A 27,868-nucleotide genomic window follows, 5' to 3' on the forward strand; every position below is an offset into this window, starting at 1 on the left:
TTTTAGTAATGTTGACATGCCCATAGTGATACTGCATCTGTCAGAATACAGAGAAGTTTTGGAAATGTCGACATGCCCATAGTGATATTGTATCTGTCAGATTACAGACAAGTTTTGGTAATGTCGACATGCCCATAGTGATATTGTATCTGTCAGATTACAGACAAGTTTTAGTAATATCGACATGCCCTTAGTGATACTGTATCTGTCAGATTACAGACAAATTTTAGTACTGTCGACATGCCCATAGTGATACTGTATCTGTCAGATTACAGACAAGTTTTAGTAATGTCGACATGCCCATAGTGATACTGTATCTGTCAGATTACAGACAAGNAAGTGATACTGTATCTGTCAGATTACATAAAAGTTTTGGAAATATCGACATGCCAATAGTGATACTGTATCTGTCAGATTACAGATAAGTTTTGGTAATGTCGACATGGTCATACTGTAGTGATACTGTATCCTTCAGATTACAGACAAGTTTGGGTAATGTCGACATGGCTGTTATAACAGATATAGTTGATATCAAAATATGTGATGGTGTTATATATTGCAATTAATCTGACAAAGTAGTCATATAATCAATAACGATATTCAGCTTTCCTTTCAAAGTTCAATACAATTTTGGGATGGACAATTAAAATTCAGAAAAGAAAAAAAAATGTAACAAGCGATGGCAATGTTCAAACACGCCGATAGTTTCGCTTTGATGTGTTTGGTAGTGTTTGCTGTGTAGACATCCCCATACAACAGCTATATAGCCACTGCAATCAATACCAAAGGACAAGACAGATATATAATGGGCGGTGACTCCAACTACCTGTTCCCAATTGTTGAATCATTCCTCTGCTGTATTGTTACACCAGGTGATATTTTAACAGAAGTGCCACAACATTGTCTAGATAAAATATCTATGATTCACCTGAACCAGTATACAAAACATACATGCGGGAAGGTGAGTAATGTCAAGGCCAACATGAAATCTTCCCGAAAGTCGAGCTGGCTTCCTGGAATCAGGATTACGTGTTTCCAAAATAAACTATATACGTATTACTTTATAGAAACGAACTCTCGTCAGGTCTGATCCGTTTCTTTTTTGTTGTGTCACTTAAGGTGAAAGTTTATTCATTATTGGTTGTTTTCTGTTTAATTGAAACAAAGGGTGACATTGTCACCCTCACTGACACAACTATACGCTATGTCAGTAGAAAAAAGAGTACTAATTAATGGTTTATGGAAGTTGTACATGTCTGTAGTAAAGACAAACTGAACAGCTCGTACTGACAGACGACCCTGTTTTATCGATAGGATCATATGACACACGCCTTATTTGTTTTAATGACTACACACTCGCATAGTTTGGGAGGGAGCCAGGAGGCTTGAAACACATGATTATGACTTCACTACACAAATAGACCGGTTTCTATTTTCCAGGAATAACTCCAAGAAATCTTAATATTGCGTGGGTTTTGTAAAGTTTAGTTTTTATATCAGGAATTTCCAGAATCCCTGTTAAAGACCACGCAGACTTTAATGCGGTCGATCGTCAATAATTCCCCACCTATAGCTAATATTTACCTACTCTATATTATAACATTGGTGTTAGCATGCCGCTCACATTGACCTACTGTAATGCATTATTAAGGAAACAGACACACTCTTTATAACACCGTGTACATTATACATATCTTTGGACGATATACGAGGGTAGATACTTATCAAATAGACACAAATTAACCACAACACAACAATTTCAATTAATTTTATCTTTAATACTAATGTCTTGGTAAGTTATTGTCGTGATATATATGTATATATAAGAATAATTTGGACTGACCAGTGGTAACAAAGAATCACCCAGATTAGCTTTCCAGCTAACTATCAAATTGATATGCATCAATTTATCATTGAACTGTTCTAAAGAAACAGGTGATCTGAAATGTTATGCCAAACAGTTCTCAACATGAAATACTCTCCATGAAGATCATGCCCACCAGTCCCATGTGTTTTTCCCTGAGCAGAACTGGTTAAAATTTGCAATTGTTTTCAGAGTCAATTTGCCTGCCGCATAGGTATGTTCTAGAAAAAAAGGAAGTTCTGTTGCGCCGCATAATATATTAAACGGATACTATAACATGACTGTAAACAATATCCGGATCAGCACTTGCATTCAGCACTAAAACAGATACTCATAATTAATTTTTTGGCATTGTGATAAATTGTTTAAAAATATAACTTTAAAACTTAATATATTGAGAATGACAGTGTAGCATCGTCATAGGCAATGCATTGTTCTAGTATAAAGATACCTCCTTTTTGGATAGTTTAACACCTACACGTGTCTAACAACTACGGATGATAATATATAATAGATACTGTACAAAACAATCATATTTTACGTTATCAAGTTTTAGTGGTCGTTAAGTTTGCTCTGTAAGTTAAGATAGATCATAAAGGCAGGCAGTGTTCAGACACGTCCAAAGTTTTCTTTCACAATTAAAGTAGTGTTTTCTGGCAAAGTACGGCCGAGTTACTGGGATAATCTGTATACCTATTTAGAACAGATACCCAAGCGAGTATCTCTCCCCGTTAGCTATATCGTTCCTGTATTGTTACATGTACGTTATGTGGAATCGTATACCTCACTCAATTTTGATAAAAATAAATCTGCAAGTTAGTTGCTATATCTACGCCAATCGGCAACTTTATCTGTATTTGTTCAAATATTTCCTGTAGATTTTTTTTTTAAGTTGTACATGTCTTGGAAAACCCCCGATATGTTTTAGAGTTTGGAGATATGCCCGAGGGCTTACCGGCTGTTGATACCTGGAATCACGAAACGCAAGTAGGATTACGTGTACCCAAAAATATAAACAATTTCTTATATAAAGCTTCATCAATTGTACTCCATCCATTCTTTTGTTGTGTGATCTTCGAAAAAGGTAAGTCATTGATTAGTTTGTTCTTGTGACATTGAAACAGATGCACTTTTCTTATATAAAGACATACACGTCTTTATTGGGCTCCTCTGATATAGAGACAGATACGTCTTTGTTGGGCTCCTCTGATATTGAGACAAGTAAGTCGTTTTGGGGCGTATCTGAAACTGAGACAGATAGATCATATAGGGCTTATCTAATATTGAGACAGAAAGGTCTTTATTGGGCATCTGCTATTGAGACAAGTAAGTCTTTATTGAGTTGCTCTGATATTGAGACAGATAAGTCAATATTCGGAAGAAATAATAATTGTTCTTATGAAAATAATGTATATGCGGTCAAGCACTGTAATCAAGATTCTCTGTAGAACATGATTAAGAATTGATAATTGATATTATCTGACTGGCGAACAAACCCTTTGCATTGTTATAAAATACAATATTACTCCTGTCATTTTATGTTTTACAGTCATGTTTATAAAATGCTCTTTTTTTAAACTATTATATCTGTTTTGTTTTGGTGTAATACGTATATTTTGCTGCTACATGTAACAGTATATGTATGGTTATCTAGTTATATATTAGCTATTGTACTCATTTATATATAGCATTAAATCTTTCGAATATCAAATAGGAAAGAAAATGTAAAAGAAAAACAATTCAAAAAGTAAATGAGAAGATTATACCGATATGTTAGTGTGTCGACGGTTTCGATACCGATATGTTAGTGTACACGTATGATGCCCGCTCACGTCTACCTAGACAGTATGGTATCAAGTTCATATACACTCTGGCTGTTTAATTTCCTGATGACGAAGGATTACGATGTAATATAACTGACCTAAGGATATTTTGTCAACTCTTGTAGATATCGTATACTTCTCTATACATTGCATGTCTTAGTGATTTCGTCATCAGTTAACTATTTTCCTTGTGTATTGAGGATTCGATATTGTTGCTTAACTGTCTATCCTGGTTTTGTGTGTACATTATTATATCGTAACAATCATGGCGTGTATTATATTTTAAACGGGAAACGGAAGTAGGTTCAGGAATTCCTAACAGTCACATACGAGTGTTGCTATTCAAGGTACTATAGTACTAGTTTGCTATAATAGTGCACGTTTTGCGTAAAGTCCTCAAAAGGATGAGCGTCATTTCGGAAGCTTACCATTAAAATGTGTAATATGTAATAAGTAGAATTTAGGAACCACCATGATAGGTTGAACTGAATGAAAATGTGTTGAAACGATAGAAATTAATCGATGCTTAGATAACATTGGAAGGAATAATCTATAAAACCGAAGTATGCTTATAAATGTTTAACATGAATTTGAACACATTTTTCACATGTACAACACACATATGTCACAGAAACCTTATTGCCACGTGGTTCACTTGACTCGAACGGTAGTAATATCTTTTCAGTTGGGATGGTTTTTCATATGAAATACACTATAAACAGGTACCCCATTCTGCTACATGTAACGGTTTTGATACAGAGATAGCAGTATATGTAATCAGTTAAAACAAACTCTTTTCCAAAAACGGAAACTTTTTTATTCTCTTGAGTCGGTGTCCAAAAAGTATCGCTTTTATCGACTTGGATTTGAAGGTTCATTTATGCAAGCGAAATTATCGAAATATCTCGTCAAATATAGTAACCGACATCTGACCCGTCTATGGTGTGAACATGACAAATGTTTTCGTTGGAATAAATTAGGATTATTAATATGCGCTTATGGATACTAGCCCTGTAAATCACCTATGGACAGACAGAAACAAACATAAATTACAATCACAATAATTCGACGAGGGTATCGTAGCATTGTTTCTATAGCTAGATTTAACAAATAAACTGATTTCATCCGTATATTTAATTTTTGCAATCATATTTTAATTTCAATATCGTCTGGACAGCTATACTCATAATACTTATTAGACTTTTGACGTTTGGTACATTAATATCAACTCACAATCATACATTTTCATAGCTAGTTTGTTACTGCACTAGCTGTGACTACACTGAAGGTATTATACAAGCTCTGACGATGCTTATGTACGTACATACATGTTTACATTATGTAAAAACCCAACTATGCAGATCATACAAGTTATGAAGTACTCGTGCACTATACAATCACAACATAGCCACGCCCCCCTTATAAGGTGTTAGTGTCACTTTCAGCGAATGCTAAAACTATTCAACTCTGGGAAATAATATTTTCATTAAATACCGACCAATATAGCAATATAGTCAATTTCCGGGAATTCATAACCACGTGCATAATTGCGTGTTTCCAAAAATAGCTACATTTGTAAGTTGGTGTTAGCGTTATTAAGTTTTCGTATTAGATAATCAGTTACGTGTTGCTAACTGATCATAGAGGCAGGTGAGTTAAAAGTACTGTTGATATGTTTTATAGTTTTATTAAGTTTACATAAAATATAAACGTTCTAAAATTAACAGTTTAAGAGAAAACATTAAGTATTTGGCGAAGTTATGGTTTGACAATTTTAACATTTGTTTCTAACTTTGTTTTGTATTTCATGGTTGTAACTATCTTTAATTAAATCTCATTGCGTTTCCCTGCAATTTCGCAACACATCATAAAGCAAATATTTGTAGTTGTAAATTCAAGCATACGGAAATTATTGAAAATACTAGGTAGGGGTGTGTACTGCTTCCATTTATCTTCCTTGTCTTTTTAAACCAGTCTATAAATGTAGGAACTGGCAGTACAAGAGTGCAAAGTTTGAAAATCTAATGAACTTAAATCTAATCATAATTGCATAGATTTTGTTTTATAATTATGACTCAGTTAATTTAGCCTTTGATCGTTTTACGGACATTTTTCTAACTTTTGCCAATGAATGTATTCCTAGTAAAGAAGTAAATATAAAACCTAATGATAAGCCATGGTTGACCTCTGAACTTAGGAAAAACTAAAGAATTAAGGATAGGTTACATGACAAAGCTAGGTCAACCAAACGTTTGGTAGATATCAATGAATTCAAATCACAGCGAAACATAGTTAATGATATGAAAAAGCATGCACGTGTTACTTTTTATGAAAATGTTTATGCTATTTTTGATGGGTACTCATTTTCCGATCCGAAGTCATATTGGAAATTAATTAAAAGGTAAATTAAAACGTTTGATACTTCACAACCAATACCTTCCTTAATCGATCCTATTACTAATTACATAGTTACTAGAGATGAAGATAAAGCTGAATTATTCAATAACTATTTTTGTAGTATTACTAGAGTAGACGACAGTAACCCTGATGTTCCGATTATGGAGCAAAAAACTGACAAACAAATTAGTTCAATTAGATTAAATTCAACTGAAATACATGTACGCGATGTTCTACAGATATTGAAGCTCAGCAAGGTCTCGGGTGGGGATGGAATCAGCCACCATATGCTAAGAAATACTACTTACACGGTTTGTACTCCCCTCAACATAACACTTAATATGTCCTTATTAACGGGGGTTTATCCAAATAAATGGAAATTAGCCAATACCATGCCATTGTTTAAAAAGGATGCCAGACATTCTCCATCGAATTAAAGACCAATTTCTTTGCTGTCCACTGTTGGTAAAGTTTTTGGAAGAGTGATTTTTAAACATTTGTACAACTACTTTATACGAAATATTTTGTTTTACAAATATCAGTCTGGTTTTATGCATGGTCATTCTACAGTGTATCAACTCATTGATATTTATCACCAAATTTGTATTGCACTTGAGGAAAAAAAGACATACATGACATTGTGTTGTATTCTGTGACAGGTGAATTGCTTAAATGGTTAGAAAATTATTTGTCTCGGAAACATCAAAAGGTATTTTTAAACAGTTCATATTCTTCTGTAGGTCTAATTGAGGCAGGGGTCCGCAATGCTCTATTCTTGACCCACTTTTATTTCTTATATTTGTTAATGACATAGCAGATACTTTTGAATCAACGTCTCGTCTTTTTGCAGACGATACATCATTATTGAATTCATCTTTATCTCGTCTAGAAATTCCAGAAACTTTGAATAGAGACCTAGAGATCTTAAATACTTGGTCAAAACCTGGCTGTTTCATTGCAATCCTGAAAAACAGATGTGTTGTTTATTTATAATTCAAATGATATCAAGGGAGACTTAGATTTAGAATTAGATAGGAAGGAAAGTCATAAACCTTCAGATTATCATAGATATTTAGGGGTAACTTTTAATTCGAATGCAAAGTGAGGGGATCATGCAAATGGGATTTACAATTCTGTTATGAAAAAAAATAATGTCTTACGGAAACTAAAACACTTATTAAGTGGGAAAGCTCTTTTAATGATTTACAAGACTTTTACTTTACCTGTTTTAGAATATGCTTGTAAGTTGTGGGACGATTGCACTATTTTTGAATCGGAGAAGTTAGAAAAAGCCCAACGTAAAGCTGCTCGCATTATATAAGGACTTCCTTCATATACCTCTATTAATGCTTTATATTACGAAACTGGTCTTGGAACTTAATCTAATCGCAGAAATCGGAGTAAACTATAACTATTGCATAAGATGCGGAATAAATTAACTCCTGATTATTTCAGTAATCTTTTGTCGCCTTTATCTGGAGTAAATAGCCGTTACGCTTTACGTAACAATAATAACTATAGGATTTCTCTTTTCAGACTGTCTCTTACTAACTCTTCTCTTATACTTTCTACCTTCTTTGTTGGAATAACTTAGAAAACTTGGTTCGATCCCTGCCCTCTATAAATTCATTCAAATTCTGTTTAACAACAAATATTCAGTCAAATCCACCTATTTACTTTAAAATCGGAAATCGTAAACTTAATATTTTGCATACTAAGCTCCGACACCAATGCAGTTTCCTTAATTATTACCTATTTAGAGTTAACCTTGTTGAGAGTGCGTCTTGTAATTGTGGTCATCTTTGTGAGAATGTCTTTCACTATTTTTTGGAATGTCACCTTTTTACAAACGAACGACGTACTCTGGTTCAAAATTTAAATAAATACCTTTGTTTGGCAATTTACAATTTTCCTTGGACCTTAAAAAAAACATCTTTAGATATGTGCAAAACTTCATTACATGTAAATCCAGCAAAAGATTTTGAGCTCAAATTGTTATTGTAGATACATTGTATTTATTGTCATTATTGTAATGTCATTCAAAATGTATATTGGGAGAAGTCGTTTATAAGTTGTTATAACTTGTGCCTAATCCCTTGTCTACTTTTGGCAATAAATATGTTTAAACTAAGGGGGGGTGTATTTGTAACCTTACGGTAATATATTGATTTACGACATTCAGTAAACCAGACCAGACTGTCTAACGCTACGGTAAGCTACATGTGCAGTGCATTTAACACCCTGAATACATACGCTTACACTAACTGACCATGCTGAATTGTTTTTAATCGAATTTCAATCAGACTGTTAGGCGTTCCGTCTCGCGAAGCGCTGACACAGGTTGTCATTTACAAGACCGGCATACATTTTACATTCGATTTCGAAATAGGTATACGTTTGATATACCCCCTAAATGTGAAACATATCGTGTTTAATTAACCAAACAATTATTTGTCCTCAGGAGTAGTTGTTGTTCCAGTGATTAATGTTTTTGTGGAGATTTTTGTAGACACTTCAAACCGAATACCGTTTACAATTTTATACTTGACCCGCTGGCCTTGTCACATGGTCTAAACGAGCTAAAAGAAAGTTGTAATATTTCAATGATTTCGTTCGTTTATATTTCCCTCTAGTTTCATCGGTTCAGCTAAGGGATTCGTTTTTTTATTAGTCTTGACTTATGGCCAGATGATACATACGCACGGAAATGTCCGGTTTTTATCATTTTTTTATGTAGTTTCTCTATCAGACAGAACAACAGCACGGACGTTATATCTGGTGTTTTCTGTTGTGTATGCATTTCATTTAACACATATTATGGACATAAAAGTGTTTAAGATCCAAGTACTCATTCGAAAGGGAAGAGTAAGGCGCCGGTTGAGTAGAGGTACAGACTAATTATACCGAAGATGGTAGAAAGGAGACAGTGAGTTTTATCAAACAGGTTGATATCATTACATATTTATTAAGATCGTTCCATTTTTAAATTGCATAGCATTCCATCGTTATTTTTATTAACTGTAATATTCGTTTGTTATCGTATTTGCAATAAAACATATACGTGTGGGTATTGATTGAAAGAGACTTACTGCACGTAACTTTACCTTTATAAGTCTGCACGTGACCATACTCCCCATATTTACTGGAAGGTAACAATGGAATTACCACACGTTATCCACTTATGTGGAGCCGTCCAGTATTCGTCTGCAAAGTGAAAGTTGTTCTGGGTAATATTCGTGAATCATTCCTGATACACCTTTAACCTATTCTAGGTATTGTAGGTGAATCATAGACATATTTGCATATCATTCATCACCTTTTAGATTGTAGAAGTGTTTCGGAGAAAGTATTAATGAAATTCTACTTTTTATTGGATACGACTACATTGTTTGTTTATTCAACTGCAGTATAGCCCATGCCCAAACATATTGCTATTTGAAGGTACACTCAAAGGAATTAAGGTTATAGAAAATACGTCCGAAACCATCCCTGTTACCGTTATGTGTACAATGTATATTTTCTATGTGTATGAACCCCTCCCTGATAAACCACAGGTCTAGAGACCTCATGTGTATCTGTGAGGACACGTGGGCTGCTGCGTGTTATTTATAAAGTCAGTTTCGCTCTCTTTCTAAAGGTCAGCGCGATATACGTGTCGTTAAGATAAGAGTGAGTGTTAACAAAACACAAGAACTGATTACGCAGTTCCTATTTACGTCGCCAATATGTTCGAGTCCGATGTTATGTCGGACATTTTAAGAATCTTACCCCGAGGTTTGAGATTTTTTGTCGTACTTCCAAGGCGGGATCGATTCTATTAAAACTTTCCTTAGCAAAAGCGGGAATGCTGTGGTGTTAGGGTAAATTGTATGTCATTTTTACTGCTGCCCAATTCCCTGAATGTACTTGTGTAGATAACAAAACAAAAAAAAAAAAAGTTCAGTTCAGCAGCTGTTTCCCCTTCATCAGTTGGTATGTAGTGAAATAGTTATTTACAATGTGATATATCCCTGATTCGAAGTATAACAATCGACCTGTTTCTTTTTAAATCTGTGGTGTATGAGAGAGTCGTATTTCAATCAATTTGATTCTAAAATACATCTTATTTCAGAAAGTAGTTTATTTACTATAATATATCAAATTTTGTCATTGGTATAAAGTTATTTTTTTGATTGAAGCAACTGCAATACCGTAGTACCGTATAAGTTACAATAACTGAATAACTTTGCGTCTTCACTGCCTTCTCTTGTGGAAAAAATCCAGAAAAAATTGCTGAATCATAATAACAGCCTATTCATTAGAACATTTAAAATAAATAACTTGCAAATACAATCACCAAATGACACCATCTACAATGTAGTCTACGGATCTTTAAAAGTTTTTTTTATATCTAAGCTGAGTCATTTTTAAGATATCGGATGTTGGCACTCTGTATACTACACGATTACGTGTTTTGGACAGTGGCATTGGGTTAAGTTGATTCTCATATTTCTCGTGTGTTTGTTCGTACAAAATGTAGCAAATATAAACAAATACATGTCCAGGTGGATATAGGAACAATGAACACGTGTTGTTAGTTAGTGTCGTAAGGTTCCTAAAACTCTCCTGTTTGTGTATCTTATTTGTAAACCGTTAAATAGACAAGTGTATATAGCAAGTTTATAAATAATAAAACAGACAAAATAAGAAAGTCCATATGTTAACATATTATCAAATATACTAATTATATAATTTAGGACATTAGACTTAAATGTTTAAGAGGTTTTATTTGTCTTATTTTTTGATGAAAACGGCTCTAGTGTGTTATCGCAATGATTTTCTATTGACAATGTAGCGCTCAACTCAAGTACGTTGTGTATAACACCAATATAAAATGTATTTTCAAAATATTGTGTTTCTATTACACAATTAAATAACATGTGAACTACTTTGAGAACTTGTTCAATGTTAAAAACCATGTCACCTATTAAAGTTGACCATACTTAGACGGATAGTTGTTACTATCTCGCTACTACCTATTTTATTTATACATATACCTACAAACGTACGGCAATGTCACAATATAACTCTACCAAATTTAGATGGCATTTATATCAGCTTTGGATGCTATTGCCAAAATGTTGACATTATAAAGATCATGAATTGTGATGTCAAAATGGCAACTTTAGATACCAATTACCCTCCCTAGCAGATGATTGTTCCATTCATTATAAAAGCATACATGATATATGCACTAACAGAAACCTTACATCATATTTCATTGGACGATTGTTTGGTTTTTTTTGTTGTTGTTTTTTGAGATTGAAATACTCCAACATGGTAAATATAAGCATTAATAAGGTAGCTTTTTTTAGTTGGTTGGCATTCATTTTCATTGAGAACGCCAACTGGAAGCAGTTCAATGATTGAATAAACGTACAAGCATAGACAAAAGTGGATCACGGTGCGTCCCTATCGTACTACGCCATATAAGAAATATATGATATTCCGTGTATATTAATTGACAATATATATATTTTCGTGAGGTGTAATTATAGTTGTGCAACATTTCGTTTCAAATTTCAGATTTATTTTAGAATTTGACTAAAAGTGTTATAGGAAACATCTTCACATGTACATCAAAATAAATTGAAATAACAAATGAATGTGCAGTTTGTCTTTTATTACAGCATTTGAAATATATCCTGACGCAAGGATTCTCCTTTTCAAAGCTAATAGAATAAACGTAGCTTGATGTTCTAATAATTTCAAATACATCACAATTAACATCATGCGGCGGGGAAAACTCCTATCAGGTTGATGGATACATTGCCCTTCGGTGAGCAACGTTAAATACATCGTACTTAAACAGTTATTGTCTGCAGCATGCAGAGTGGTATACACACCCTATTATGTTATGCATAAATAGGTTGATCATCCACCTGATGGTAATAGCATGGGTAGATTGTCATTGTGCATGTACTTCAATGTTGTGTCGATTTGATGTACAGATCATGGTACTCTTTTGACCCAAGTTAATCGTATGCCTATTAAGAATGTAGAGGTTAGCTCGTACATCTATTACCAATCAATATGTCTCACTCCTATGCGTCAGTACTTCTAGGAAGACAGCTCACGTGTATTACTTAGTAAAGCAAGACTCGCAACAGTTGGTACGTGCGTACAGTCAAGTCTTTCTGTTTTATTGTCATATTCACAAGTAAGACAAGACAAGACGAGTTTTGTTTGAGGGTCGTTTTTAAACCCTACTCGGTGTACATTTTTCTTGACTTACGCATTATATCCCCAGGAGCAATGGTATATTTATATGCCCACCACTTCACTGTCATATTTTTTTATTTTTTTTTTTTATGAAATACAGTTAAATGTACAAAACACATACGTTACAAATCCAGAAAGTCCCTGATAAAGTATTGCTATATCTTGACGGTTAATTAAACGCATCCCGAGTTCCCAGTAAATGGCGGCACATTTTAAAAACCTATCGATTGGCATTAAAACAACATAAAAAGAAGATTAACAAATAAATCATTGAAATGTTATGGTTAAACCGCCATTAATATACGTTCTTTTTATATTATCAGCGTTGAATATGTTGTTGTAACTTGACCCAGAAGGCTGTTGTTTTATCTGAATAATGTTCGGTATTGATCGATGGTCCTTAAAAGCATTTTGATAAAACCCATTTTAAAAAGAAAATGTAACAAGTTACACATTCCTTCATATTAATATACAAGGTAACATATAATGAAAATTACTTAGGTATATAACTTGAATCAATAAAGCACTCTGACCAACTGACACATTGGATAGAATGTAAATGTCTTATCCATGTCCAATGGAATACAATGCGTATTACTTAAAACAAGGTGTAACGTATCTAAAACTGTTGACCGGGTGTACAGGGGCAGGGATCCCTCTACAATGTACCTCTAAGTTGTCATCCTAATTCCAAAGAATTTGTTCAACACGAAGACGTACCCATGATTTGTTTCCTTATATGACTCTATTTCCATCATATACATTTATCATATAGACATGTTTGTATATGCTAACAAGAGCGAAGCATCTTACACTTGCACATAACATAACGGTAGAGTGATTGTAGATTTAAAAAGACAAGTTAGTCACCATGTAATTTAAATCTATAACAATATCAGTATGTCTTTTTCTTAAAAGGAATAATCCCCTCTCACATGGGTGAAACAATCGCCCCCAATCTATTACGACAGGCCACCTATCCCTTACAATGTACACTGATTTAGCTCAGGTTGTTTTCCTTATAATAATCTACATCGAACAGTTCCATAAAGCGGTGCTTTTACTGTTGTTATTTAGAAATTAAATGTATATATTTGTTACAGTTGAGAAAATGGACCCAAGTACTTTAACACTGGAGCAGGTTGAAGAAAGGTTTCTGGTCTCTAGAGATACTGGATTCCTACTTGATTCCTCACAGGTGCGTTAATTTTACACATTTATACATAATGACTGATCGATTGGGGTGATATATTTAAGTTAAGAATGCATTTAATTTAATTTTTTGTATAATATAATTTTTACGGCGGTCACATTCTCTGATTATAAAAAATAAGATATACAATTTTTGTACCGTAATAATGTATCGAATTATAAAGATCCGTATCGATTGTTTATCAATTAGGCGTACTTATTACTAAACATATCAGCATCCTTTACCAAACAAACTCCAGCTGAACAAAATTTAATGTACATATTCCTATTTTACGATTTAAAACTTTATTGTATAACAGTGATTATTCAAACCAAAGATTTATCTTAGGGTATGATGAGTAGAATAAGCTGAGATAAGACAACTATTGATCGGCTAACTGTTTCCGATAACACAGGTAAAGCTCCAAACGTGCTGGAGTCCATTCGAGGAAGTTGCAGAGCAATTAACCAAGAATGTAGAAAACAGGATTATTAGAGAAAAGGTTGAGGAGGTAGGTGTTTTCCATTCAATTATTTGATGGACTTACGACTTGTTATGTATGGTACATAACAAATTTTGAATCGCGAAACTTTAAATGGTATTTTGATATATCACACTAAAGTAAAACATGTCTTAATTTTGTTTTACCATGGAATTGGCAGGTTATATATCCGTCAATGATGCCAACATAATTCCAAATAAAACAGCAGAAAAATTAAGTTAATTTACTGTCCTGATATTCACAGAAATAAATGTTGTTTTCACCTAGATATATTTGAATATTTCACACTACAATACTGAATGCAATTATCACTATATTATATACTGATATCTCCCTCAAAAAACTAAATTTTGTTTTGACTGATAATACTTTCATATGTCTCTCTCCAATAATAAATATTATTTTCACTAATGGAATTCACCATTTTGATATCTAAGGCTTCAGTAATAAATTACTCACATTTTCAATGAATTTATCATTTTCAATATTTCATCACTGAAAATGAGATTAAGATGATTTTCAGTAAAACTGTTCATCATAAACCTGTTTCAGAACACCAACAATCTTAAAAAATATAAAAAGTGTTTCTTGCGCGGATGTAAAACTCCTGAAATCAACTAATGGTAATGAAGTTTTTCATTAGCAGGTTCAATCTTGATATCTGCGACGCAACAAATATCTCATTATAAATCTAAAATACGATGTGACGGTTTCTATACAACTAAATTGCAGTTAAACGGCGACAAGCCCATACCAGATGGCAAGTTGGAACAGCTTTGTCTGCACAGGATATTAACATTCTTAACGGCTGGATATATTTGGCAGGACGGGGAGGAAACCGTACCGATGGTTTGTAGCATTATACCTGTACAACTGTAGAGGGCGGGGAGGAAACTGTACCATAGGTTTGTAGATAGTTATTGTACAACTGTAGAGGACGGGGAGGAACCCGTACCATAGGTTTGTAGATATTTACTGTACAACTGTACAGGACGGGGAAGAATCTATCCTAAAGGTTTGTAGATAGTTATTGTACAACTGTACAGAACGGGGAGTGAGCCGTATCAAAGGTTTGTTAATAGTTATTGTACAACTGTACAGGACGGGGAGGAAACCGTACCAAAGGTTTGTAGATATATATTGTACAATTGTACAGAACGGGGATTGAGCCGTATCAAAGGTATGCAGATAGTTATTGTACAACTGTACAGGACGACGGAGAGGAAACTGTACCAAAGGTATGTAGATATATATTGTACAATTGTACAGGACGGGGAGGGAACTGTTGCAAAGGTTTGTAGATACATGTAGTTATTGTTTAGCTGTACAGGACGGGAAGGAAACTGTACCAAAGGTTGTAGATAGTTATTGTCTAACTGTACAACACAAGGAGGAAACCGTACCAAAGGGTTGTAGATAGTTATTGTCTAACTGTACAACACGAGGAGGAAACTGTACCAAAGGTTTGTAGATAGTTATTGTCTAACTGTACAGGACGGGGCGGAAACTGTACCAAGGGTTATAGATAGTCATTGTCTAACTGTACAACACAAGGAGGAAACTGTACCAAAGGGTTGTAGATAGTTATTGTCTAACTGTACAACACAAGGAGGAAACTGTACCAAAGGGTTGTAGATAGTTATTGTCTAACTGTACAGGACGGGGAGGAAATTGTACCAAAGGTATGTAGATAGTTATTGTACAATTGTACAGGACGGGGAGGGAACTGTTGCAAAGGTTTGTAGATACATGTAGTTATTGTTTAGCTGTACAGGACGGGAAGGAAACTGTACCAAAGGTTGTAGATAGTTATTGTCTTACTGTACAACACAAGGAGGAAACCGTACCAAAGGGTTGTAGATAGTTATTGTCTAACTGTACAACACGAGGAGGAAACTGTACCAAAGGTTTGTAGATAGTTATTGTCTAACTGTACAGGACGGGGCGGAAACTGTACCAAGGGTTATAGATAGTCATTGTCTAACTGTACAACACAAGGAGGAAACTGTACCAAAGGGTTGTAGATAGTTATTGTCTAACTGTACAACACAAGGAGGAAACTGTACCAAAGGGTTGTAGATAGTTATTGTCTAACTGTACAGGACGGGGAGGAAATTGTACCAAAGGTATGTAGATAGTTATTGTACAATTGTACAGGACGGGGAGGGAACTGTTGCAAAGGTTTGTAGATACATGTAGTTATTGTTTAGCTGTACAGGACGGGAAGGAAACTGTACCAAAGGTTGTAGATAGTTATTGTCTTACTGTACAACACAAGGAGGAAACCGTACCAAAGGGTTGTAGATAGTTATTGTCTAACTGTACAACACGAGGAGGAAACTGTACCAAAGGTTTGTAGATAGTTATTGTCTAACTGTACAGGACGGGGCGGAAACTGTACCAAGGGTTATAGATAGTCATTGTCTAACTGTACAACACAAGGAGGAAACTGTACCAAAGGGTTGTAGATAGTTATTGTCTAACTGTACAACACAAGGAGGAAACTGTACCAAAGGGTTGTAGATAGTTATTGTCTAACTGTACAGGACGGGGCGGAAACTGTACCAAGGGTTATAGATAGTCATTGTCTAACTGTACAACACAAGGAGGAAACTGTACCAAAGGGTTGTAGATAGTTATTGTCTAACTGTACAACACAAGGAGGAAACTGTACCAAAGGGTTGTAGATAGTTATTGTCTAACTGTACAGGACGGGGAGGAAATTGTACCAAAGGTATGTAGATAGTTATTGTACAATTGTACAGGACGGGGAGGGAACTGTTGCAAAGGTTTGTAGATACATGTAGTTATTGTTTAGCTGTACAGGACGGGAAGGAAACTGTACCAAAGGTTGTAGATAGTTATTGTCTTACTGTACAACACAAGGAGGAAACCGTACCAAAGGGTTGTAGATAGTTATTGTCTAACTGTACAACACGAGGAGGAAACTGTACCAAAGGTTTGTAGATAGTTATTGTCTAACTGTACAGGACGGGGCGGAAACTGTACCAAGGGTTATAGATAGTCATTGTCTAACTGTACAACACAAGGAGGAAACTGTACCAAAGGGTTGTAGATAGTTATTGTCTAACTGTACAACACAAGGAGGAAACTGTACCAAAGGGTTGTAGATAGTTATTGTCTAACTGTACAGGACGGGGCGGAAACTGTACCAAGGGTTATAGATAGTCATTGTCTAACTGTACAACACAAGGAGGAAACTGTACCAAAGGGTTGTAGATAGTTATTGTCTAACTGTACAACACAAGGAGGAAACTGTACCAAAGGGTTGTAGATAGTTATTGTCTAACTGTACAGGACGGGGAGGAAATTGTACCAAAGGTATGTAGATAGTTATTGTACAATTGTACAGGACGGGGAGGGAACTGTTGCAAAGGTTTGTAGATACATGTAGTTATTGTTTAGCTGTACAGGACGGGAAGGAAACTGTACCAAAGGTTGTAGATAGTTATTGTCTTACTGTACAACACAAGGAGGAAACCGTACCAAAGGGTTGTAGATAGTTATTGTCTAACTGTACAACACGAGGAGGAAACTGTACCAAAGGTTTGTAGATAGTTATTGTCTAACTGTACAGGACGGGGCGGAAACTGTACCAAGGGTTATAGATAGTCATTGTCTAACTGTACAACACAAGGAGGAAACTGTACCAAAGGGTTGTAGATAGTTATTGTCTAACTGTACAACACAAGGAGGAAACTGTACCAAAGGGTTGTAGATAGTTATTGTCTAACTGTACAGGACGGGGCGGAAACTGTACCAAGGGTTATAGATAGTCATTGTCTAACTGTACAACACAAGGAGGAAACTGTACCAAAGGGTTGTAGATAGTTATTGTCTAACTGTACAACACAAGGAGGAAACTGTACCAAAGGGTTGTAGATAGTTATTGTCTAACTGTACAGGACGGGGAGGAAATTGTACCAAAGGTATGTAGATAGTTATTGTACAATTGTACAGGACGGGGAGGGAACTGTTGCAAAGGTTTGTAGATACATGTAGTTATTGTTTAGCTGTACAGGACGGGAAGGAAACTGTACCAAAGGTTGTAGATAGTTATTGTCTTACTGTACAACACAAGGAGGAAACCGTACCAAAGGGTTGTAGATAGTTATTGTCTAACTGTACAACACGAGGAGGAAACTGTACCAAAGGTTTGTAGATAGTTATTGTCTAACTGTACAGGACGGGGAGGAAATTGTACCAAAGGTTTGTAGATAGTTATTGTCTAACTGTACAGGACGGGAAACTGTACCAAGGGTTTGTAGGTACTATATAGTGTATAGATGCTTTTTATGCCAGTTAAAATATGTTAGGAATAACAAGAGGTTCACAGCAACTATGTATTTTTCACGGTAACGATTTAAATAATATATACTATGCAAAAATGACCGAACTGTACCGTCTATTTTAGTTGTTTTGATAGAAATCCGTTTTGATACAAAATAAGCCTCATTTATGAGCTCTTTAAAATTGTAAAAGTGCAAGTACATTTAAGAAAACCTAGCTAGTCTCCCATTGATTATAGGAGTCAGCTGTTATTCTAGATAAAGTAATCCAATTTATTTATATTACCATATATATTAACAAATTTCTCCTCATGATTTAAGATAGTATGGCACAAACCTAGTAGAGCTGTTTAGACATATGTCATTCACTCTACATTGGTATACATAGTACTAAATTATCCTTGATACAACAGGACTAGAGGTATAACACATTTAAGGTGATCTTATTTATAAAGAAGGCAAATAACAAAATGACGAAAGTTGATACTAATATTAATACGCGAAGCATTGTTGGTCATTTTGTATTTCAGAAACTTCCCAGATGTTTGGCAGTTCCACTGACGCGTGTGTCAGATGCTTTGGGGATGAAGCCAATTCTGAGCTACCCAAGCATGATTTTAGCCAACTGGCAGATGCAAGATACCGATGGGTATGTATCGTATTTAAGTAGAACTCTATGACATGTTTTGCCATAAATATCAGCAAAATGATTTTTTTTAGAAACTTGTGCATACTGGCAGTAACCAATTATTAGCAGAAACACTTTATAAAATACACTATTTCTTTTCTTTTTTCCAGGCCATTTGATTTTCGGTAAGTAATCAATTTTGATCCTCATCCACTGAATGAATTTCCAAACGTAGGAAAAGTAAACCACCCCCACAAAGTGATAAAATACGTTATGAATTGCACTAGGGGGTTTCACGGAAGGTTTAAATAAAACAAATGGTTTGAAAATTGTTTAATTGCGGCAAGAAATTTAAAAATTGGGTGCCAATTTTGCCAGCATTCTTAACAACGAATAACGTAAATTGATGCAGTATGTATAGCCTTTTTGATTTAGCTTATTAACACTGCTCTCACCATAGATAATATTACAGTAATACTAAGGGTACCAAGCATGTTCAATTGGTCAATTCGTTAGCATGTTGGCGGAAAGGTTATACAAATCTACCATTTCAATTGGATTATTTTATAAGGAATCTGAACGCGATGTATCAGACACCTGGAGGTGATGGTGCCGAGTGGTTCATCCTCACCCATGTCGTCATCGAACAGAGGTTCGCACCAGCCATCGAGGTAAACATACATCTCTGAACAGCAATTTATACATGTAGCTCCAGGATATATCACGCCTGTACATGTATGTATATCCTGGTCATATACCTAATTTAGAATTACAAAAGTAATAACATGTCCAATGGTTATTGACAGTATGCTTGTATTCATTGCTGTTACATGAGTAGCAAGGTCACCTTGTGATGCTGTTTGGTACCGGTGTACCATTTCATGTTAACACAGGGTAGTGAATTCTCAGCATGTAACATATATACTGTGTGTATGTTACCTTGCTATTCATCGTCCAAATAAATACAGTAAAGTATATCGACGTATATTTTACTCTTTAGGTTACGTAAACATGCATATTATATTTTCAAATATACGTATTTTACCTTGCAGAATATGGTCAATATGAGCATTGCAGTATGTATAGCATGTATGTTTTAAATTGTAGGCTATCGTCAACGCCATGAAGTATTCAACAGCAGGTACTGAGGATAACGTGGCACTGGTCAGGGCCTTAGAAATAATACCTGGCGTCATGGTAGACATGATGAGGACATTCAAACAAATAAAAGGTAAATGCAAGTTATATTATCCTTCTGTTTTCGAAAAAAGAATAAAGGCACTACATCGTCAACAACCAAACGTAGAAACTAAAACTTGAGGCGAACGGGTAACAACAGGAACCGAAGAAATTGCCTTGATCACCTTGATCTGAACGTGCAAGAAATTGCGTCGCAATGCTGTGAAACGTCATACATCTTGTATGGTTTCTTTTTCGTAACGACACAATATCTCGTAAAACTGCTTCCTCAGTTCGTTACCTTTGGTTGTCATTTGTATCAATATTCGGTCAACATTGTTTCTCTTACAACTCCTAATTTTCATCTTGATAACACAAACCTCCACTCGTTTTATTAAACCACTGTCTAACTGCCTATAACCATTTACATCATAAGATAAACCTTAGCAAATGATTAATATCACATTGTACACTAAAAGCATACAGTTGTTCTTGCTCACACTATATTTAGAAACCAATTTAGAACCTTTATCAATAAGAAGGGAACGCAAGAAATTAATATTATTCTACAAAATGCACAATAATCTAACTCAATCGTACCTTAATGACTACCATCCTGTACAAGTAGGGGAACAAACACAATATAGACTTAGAAACAGAAACAACTACACCACTCCTCTATACAGACTGGCGTTAACAAAAGCATCCTTCATCCCATCAACTATACGACTGTGGAATGATTTGAGAGACACTATACGTGACAAACCAACAATTAATAGTTTTAAGTCATCCATAATTAATAGAAATAACATGATTATGCTGCCAGTCTACTTTGAATACGAAAACAGAAAACTAAAAAGTTTACATACAATATTAAGACATGTCTGTAGTTCTTTAAGATATGATCTTAATAGAGTAAACATTATAGAAAGTCCGTCTTGTACGTGTGGAAGTCAACATGAAAATTCATTTCATTATTTTTTCGAGTGTAATCTATATGAAAGAGAAAGAGATTGTTATTACTTACATTATCTGTATATGGTATTATAAACTTAGACTTACTTTCAAATGACAGTTCACATTTTTCTATTGGGGAAAACATCCATGTATTCAAATCAGTATAGAAGTTTACTTAAGACAGTGGTAGGCTCTAAATTCTCTCTCTCTCTCTCTCTCTCTCTCTCTCTCTCTCTCTCCCTCTCCTTTGTTATTTTCATTATCGATTTGTGTAAAATCTATTGATGTTGCGATGTACATTGTATCAAATATTTCTGGGAGAAGGCTTCATAAGTTGGAATAACTTGTGCCTAATCCATTTTCAAATTCTGCAATAAAATATGTTTAAATCAAAATAAATCTTGCTCACAATATATAAATTGCTGAGTCAGTAAAGAGATGAATTAAATGTATTCAGGCTTCACTGTAATCGATCATTCGCCTGTTTACAGACGGAGTAGTCCCAGAGCAGTTCTATGATGAACTAAGGATTTTCTATACAGGGTAAGGACACCATATGTATGTGTTTTATGTTCTGGACGGGTATATTTATTTCATTGACAGGTTAAGTGTATGCATTTTATACAACGGGATAAGTGTATACGTTTTATATACAGGGTGATTGTATGTTTTATACAAGGGGTAGGCGTATGTATTTGATACTGTATTCAGGGTGAAAGGGTATACATATATTTCGTATATAAATCTGAAGTATATATGTGTTTTAAACATCATGTGTGTGTGTACTCCCAAAACGGTAACTGTACGATTTATATCGTGTATAAGCACCCAACCTGGTAATTTAATTACAGTATATAGCTTAACTTACAGTGATTATATTACTTATATCTTTTATATATATTAAGGGTATATAACTCAAACTTAGGGAATGATCAGAGTACATGTAAGGGTTTTAGAAACATTGCAAATGTTACGCGTGTGTTTCAATGACGTGTAAGTGTATATCTTAACCTCAGGATAACAATACGGGGACAGTATATATACGCACACATGTATGTTTATATGTCTTATACACGTGGTGAGTGTACATATCTCATAGAAATAAATAATATATTTTTGTTCACGGGGCAAATGAATCTTTTTTCAAAACAGCGCAAGTGTATATATTTTTACAGTTAGTTATATATTTATAATGTAACACTCTCCATATCGCCACAATATTTAATTTTCAGTACCTTCTGTATCGAAATAAATATAGGTTTACATTTCAACATGGTATAGATTCAGTTAAGACTACAAAAAATATATATGAATACTTCAACACGTACTATATTTAGACAATATCAATTCTCCTACGTATACTGCTGTCTTTTTAGGTAAATAGTACCTATTTGTATACTGGCTTTGTCAATATAGTTGCAGAAATACACAAAACTTCAACTAAGCTATATATTGCAAATACGTCAACGCGAGAATATTAGCACATTTATAGATTCAAACCTCTAACAGTGCCTACCTCAACACATGGAATCAACACCGGACTAGGTTCATACTTTCACAATGACGATAAAGACAAAAAGTATGTATCATAGTTAAACCTATCGATAAAAACGATAAGAGTTTATCAAAATGTTATCAAAACTGTAATCTGAACTTGATAAAGCTAGGGCAGAAAATGAACAAAGGAATGTTCATATGGAGAAAGTACAAGATAAATAAGGCCGGGTGTTCTAAAGGTTAAACGTCAACCCTATATGTTCATAATTGAACACACTGTATTGACACATTATTTAGATACTCACTTCAAACCTCCCTTCCTTCAAATCAGTGTGTATTAAATCATATTAAGGTGAGTGTGCGTAGTTTTGCCTACATTTAAAATGATACTTTGCATTACCTAAACTTTAAATACTTTATATATTCCCTAGGTGGGGTGAAGGAAAAGACCCGCTTCCTGAAGGATTGATTTATGAAGGCGTATACGGAGACCAACCCACATCGGTTCGTATGATGTATGGCAAAGGTCAATATATTCTTAACCTAAACAATGTAAATGATAATATCTTGTAAACTTTCTATTACTGTCAAGTTACTTTTTATAAAAAAAAATACGAAAGAAAGCAACATTTAATACTCTCTTTGATATTTCAGATGAAAGGAGGAAGTGCTGCGCAAAGCACAACACTACAGATACTGGACGCGGCACTTGGCATCACACACGAGGGAGGTATGTACCATGTTAATTTGTGTACAAGGTACTTAGCATCACACATGAGTGAGGTATGTACCATGTTAATTTGTGAACAAGGTACTAGGCATCACACATAAGGGAGGTATGTACCATGTTAGTTTGTGAAAAAGAACAGGGCATCACACATGAGGGGTATGTACCATGTTAATTTCTGAACACGGCACTGGACATCACCGTTGAGGGAGGTATGTACCAAATATGTTTGTGAAAAAACATAGGGCATCACACATGAGGGTGTGTGTACCAAGTTAGTTTGTGAATAAGGCTCTAGGAAACACATATGAGGGAAGTATGCACCATGTAAACTAGTGAACACAGCGCTGGGCATTACACGTGAAGGTGAGAGGAGGGGGATGTATATTCATGTACCACGGAACTTTGTTAATAGAACATTGGGCATCACACATGAAAGAGATATATATACCATGATAGTTTTCACACACCGTGCATGCAACTTATAAACTATTTAGAATTAATCATTTGAAATCCCATTAGCAATGTCGATACCTACATTTGCATGGTTTATGTATGGCGAAAATATTTTAATTGTACAGGTCAAAAAGAAATTCTTGACGAAGTGAGGGACTACATGCTGAGAGAACACCGCAACTTCTGTGCCTACGTGAGGAAAAACAGCAACATCAGGCATTACGGTAATCATAGAATATATATATCTGTATAAAAAGTGGGCGTAACAAAGATAAGTTTTTCTTACTGGTTTCTTCGTTATCGAAATCAAATTCTGCTTTGTCGATGCCATATATCAATTATATCGCGGGAGTAATTATATGACTAGGTGAGGTACCAACATTATTTACGGTGCTAAATTAAATGTTGTCTGTTCAGTGTTATACAATTAAGACACTTAATGCACTTTCCGATGAACACGAGGAAGTAATGAAAGTACCATTGTTTGAGATGTGTTTGTTTCCTTGACAGTGGAGCGGTGTAACAACACGGATGTCATAAAGGCCTACAATAAATGTATCAGTGCTATTCGGGGTTTCCGCGGTCTTCACAAAGACAAGGTTAATGAGTAAGTATGTATACAGTCGTGTTGAAAGTCTAATAAAAAAAAGAATATCAGGAGCGACTTGTACTGGTAGAGTATAACAATGACAATGTCTGAGACGTCCTGTATCAGAACGGTATGACAATGACATTATCCGGAACGACTTGTATCGGTACAGTATATCAATGACAATATCCTGAACGACTTGTATCGGTACAGTATAACAATGAAATCATAAGAATCGATTTGTATCGGTTCCATATAACAGTGCCAATATCGGGAACGATTTGTATCGGGTCAATATAACAGTGACAATATCGGGAATGATTTGTATCGGTTCAGTATAACAGTGACAATATCAGGGAAGACTTGTATCGGTACAATATAACAATGACATTATCAGGGACGACTTGTATCGGTAAAGTATAATAATGACAATATCAGGAACGACTTGTATCGGTAAAGTAAAACAATGACAATATCAGGGGTGACTTGTATCGGTAGGATTTCGCAATAACAATATCAGGGACGATTTGTATCGGTACAGTATAACAATGACAATATCAGGGACGGCTTTTATCGGTACAGTATAACAATGACAATATCAGGGACGACTTTTATCGGTACAGTATAACAATGACAATATAAGGAACGACTTTCATCGGTACAGTAAAACAATGACAATATCAGGGACGACTTGTATCGGTACAGTGTAACAATGACAATATAAGGGACGACTTGTATTGGTACAGTATAGCAATGACAATATTATGTACGACTTGTATCGGTACAGTATAACAATGACAATATTAGGAACGACTTGCATCGGTACGGTATAACAATGACAATATCAGGAAGGACTTGTACCGGTATGGTATAACAATGACAATATCAGGTACGACTTGTATCAGTATAGTAAAACAATGACAATATCAGGGATGACTTGTATCCGTACAGTATAACAATGGCAATATCAGGAACGACTTGTATCGGTACGGTATAACGATAACAATATCAGGGACGACTTGTATCGGTACAGTATAACGAAAACAATATCAGGGATGACTTGTATCGGTACTGTATAACAATGACAATATAAGGGACGACTTGTATCGCTACAGTATAACAATGACAATATCAGGGATGACTTGTATCGGTAGTGTATAACAATGACAATATCAGGGACGACTTGTATCGGTACAGTATAACAATGACAATATCAGGGACGACTTGTGTCGTGACGGTATAACAATGACAACATCAGGAACGACTTGTATCGTTACAGTATAACAATGACAATATCAGGGATGACTTGTATCGGTACAGTATAACAATTACTAAATCAGGGACGACTAGTATCGGTACGGTATAACAATGACAATATCATAAACAACTAGCATGAATATTGAATAGCAATAAGAACATAGATATGACGTTAATTAAGTTTGTATAACAATGAGAAAAGCAGCAGAGAACCTTTTAATCAATGGTTTTCGAGTTGCTTTGAGGTATTTTTCTTTTCTTTTTGGCTTTCCCTTTTTAAGATATTGATGACGTTTAGTCAAACGTTTACCAATTTAAAAGTGTAAATAATGGCTACTTGATAAACTTTGTACATCCACAGTTATATAAGGAAACCGTCCGAGAGGAAAGACAGAAACAAACATGTGGAAGGGATCAAAGATACGGGAACGGGAAGCACACGTAAGTTGTCTAGTTCATAGCTGACTGAAATTATAAATTTGGGTTCATGTGTTGTTTCGTACCGATTTCATTTACTATTTAATGATCTACACCTATATCACTGTTTTCATACTGTACCACTGGCAGTTTTGCCGTTCCGTAACATCTGACCACCGTCGTTCGTTGCCAATTGCCAATTATTTAAAAGAGTATACTCTACTCTGCCTAAATAACTGTAAGGATATTTGACATTTTTCTTGTATGAACGAGGAGCATGAATGGACACTCTAGGGAAGGTGTGGTTGGGAAAAGTGGAGGGGTAAAGGATTTTTATTTTAAATTAACACCATAAAAACGATTAAAATGATTTTGAACTGATTGATCAGGGGGCATTAATGAACTAAGATAATTCATAATAACATGAATAAATCAGGACCATCCCTGGGAGAAGATATGGGGCAAATACACGGAAATTGACGTTTAGCTTTCAAATATTATTCCTTACATGTAGATAAGACTGAAGGAAGTTTGTTTTAATTCACCCTGTACACTCTGGAACAAGGACATTTAACATGGTATAGAGGAAAGGTTACGATTTCCTCACCCTGGAACAGAGTAAAAGGGCAAACAGGTGAAGGCTTAGTTTATGAAAGACGAGTGAAAGGGATTTTCTCGAATTTTGTCTGAATGATCCCAGGGGCAATGCTATTAAATTTTGTACACTGAAATCCAGTTTTTCTTTTTAACACGTAAGCTTTTTCTCAATAGACAAAGGCAAAGAGTAAAATTCTAAGTAATGATAAAATCTTAATCCTGAATACCAAGCAGGAATAGGAGCATTATATCTGCCTTGTAGCATGCGGGGATGACGGACAACAACGATTTTGTAAATGAATGATAATGTAGTATGTAAATTATGAAAACTTTATTTTGTGTTTAAACACTTCAAATGAATCTTTTTGCGTATATAATAATGACATATAGCTTCCAGCTTGTTGAGATGGAGGACCTGTTATAAAGTTTGATGACCTTGGCAGAGTTTCAAGGTCAGAGGGTTCAGGGTTTGATACTATTTTTCTGTGTTACAGCCTACCTTACATTCCTGAAAGAAATCAACGAGGACACCGACAAGTGTAAACTATCTAACTAAGATATGGACATAATTCACCGACCGGTGAAAAAAGGAATCTATTCTGGATTGTGACTCTGCATTACCAGGGAAAACTATGTCGGTGAAAACCACTGTTTTATGTGTTCCGAAACGGACAAGATCGATTTTGTGTCAACAATCGTACTATTTATATTAGCATATTGATTATAAGTAAGGTATATAAAACACAGCTTATTAAGACTAACTATACGTAATGACGCTTTTTAATTCTAGTATGTGGATGCTAGTTAGTGAGTGTATGCACATGAAAATGTTTATTAGGAAATAGATCTGTATTCTTTATTAAAATGCGGTGGAGAGGCCCTGAAATTTATTTGTATTATGAAATGGATATCAATGGCTCTTGAGAGTAACATTATATGTGTATTGTAGATATCAATTAAAGCGTTGTGTTTATATATTGACGTGTGTTTGTTTTCAATCTATCAGGGTCCGAGAAGTTTATCTCAAGATAAGCATACGAATTCTAAAGTTTGTCGTCAATTATTTCATGTTGAAAATTTTCAAGAAAACAACATGTTTCATATCCACTTTAATTTTCAGGATATGAAACGTTCGACATATATCTTTTTGTTTGTTTTTGCGCGTGGTACGTAAAATAAAGTGAATGTATGATAATGACATAACTGGCATAGAGT

General features: G+C 34.9%; 1 protein-coding gene across 3 annotated transcripts; it reads left to right on the top strand.

Moving 5' to 3' along the window:
- The first annotated feature begins 2,758 nt into the window (after positions 1-2,758).
- LOC110441193 (indoleamine 2,3-dioxygenase 1-like) lies at positions 2,759-27,628 on the top strand. 3 transcript variants are annotated; one of them, XM_021484297.1, is made up of 15 exons: positions 2,759-2,948; positions 13,449-13,543; positions 13,953-14,048; positions 14,772-14,888; positions 18,880-18,998; positions 19,148-19,162; positions 19,549-19,648; positions 20,085-20,208; positions 21,605-21,656; positions 23,042-23,114; positions 23,265-23,340; positions 23,919-24,017; positions 24,304-24,400; positions 26,001-26,080; positions 27,148-27,628. In XM_021484297.1, the coding sequence occupies exons 1-15, from the start codon at positions 2,804-2,806 to the stop codon at positions 27,207-27,209; spliced, it is 1,350 nt and encodes a 449-aa protein (XP_021339972.1). In that variant the 5' UTR covers positions 2,759-2,803; the 3' UTR covers positions 27,210-27,628. The 3 variants fall into 3 exon arrangements, with proteins under 3 accessions (XP_021339972.1, XP_021339973.1, XP_021339974.1); XM_021484298.1 differs by lacking the exon at positions 2,759-2,948 and adding an exon at positions 5,245-5,337; XM_021484299.1 differs by lacking the exon at positions 2,759-2,948 and adding an exon at positions 5,324-5,348.
- The last annotated feature ends 240 nt before the right edge of the window (positions 27,629-27,868 follow it).

Source organism: Mizuhopecten yessoensis, unplaced genomic scaffold (assembly GCF_002113885.1).
Source record: "Mizuhopecten yessoensis strain PY_sf001 unplaced genomic scaffold, ASM211388v2 scaffold715691, whole genome shotgun sequence".
In the NCBI taxonomy this organism is placed as follows: Eukaryota; Metazoa; Mollusca; class Bivalvia; order Pectinida; family Pectinidae; genus Mizuhopecten; species Mizuhopecten yessoensis.

Excerpts from the sequence above, each read along its gene's own strand:
- LOC110441193 (XM_021484297.1), top strand. The coding sequence starts at position 2,804 with ATGCCCGAGGGCTTACCGGCTGTTGATACCTGGAATCACGAAACGCAA. Across the intron at positions 23,115-23,264 it reads ACGGAGACCAACCCACATCG|ATGAAAGGAGGAAGTGCTGC; the intron begins GTTCGTATGATG and ends TTGATATTTCAG. Across the intron at positions 26,081-27,147 it reads TACGGGAACGGGAAGCACAC|CCTACCTTACATTCCTGAAA; the intron begins GTAAGTTGTCTA and ends TCTGTGTTACAG.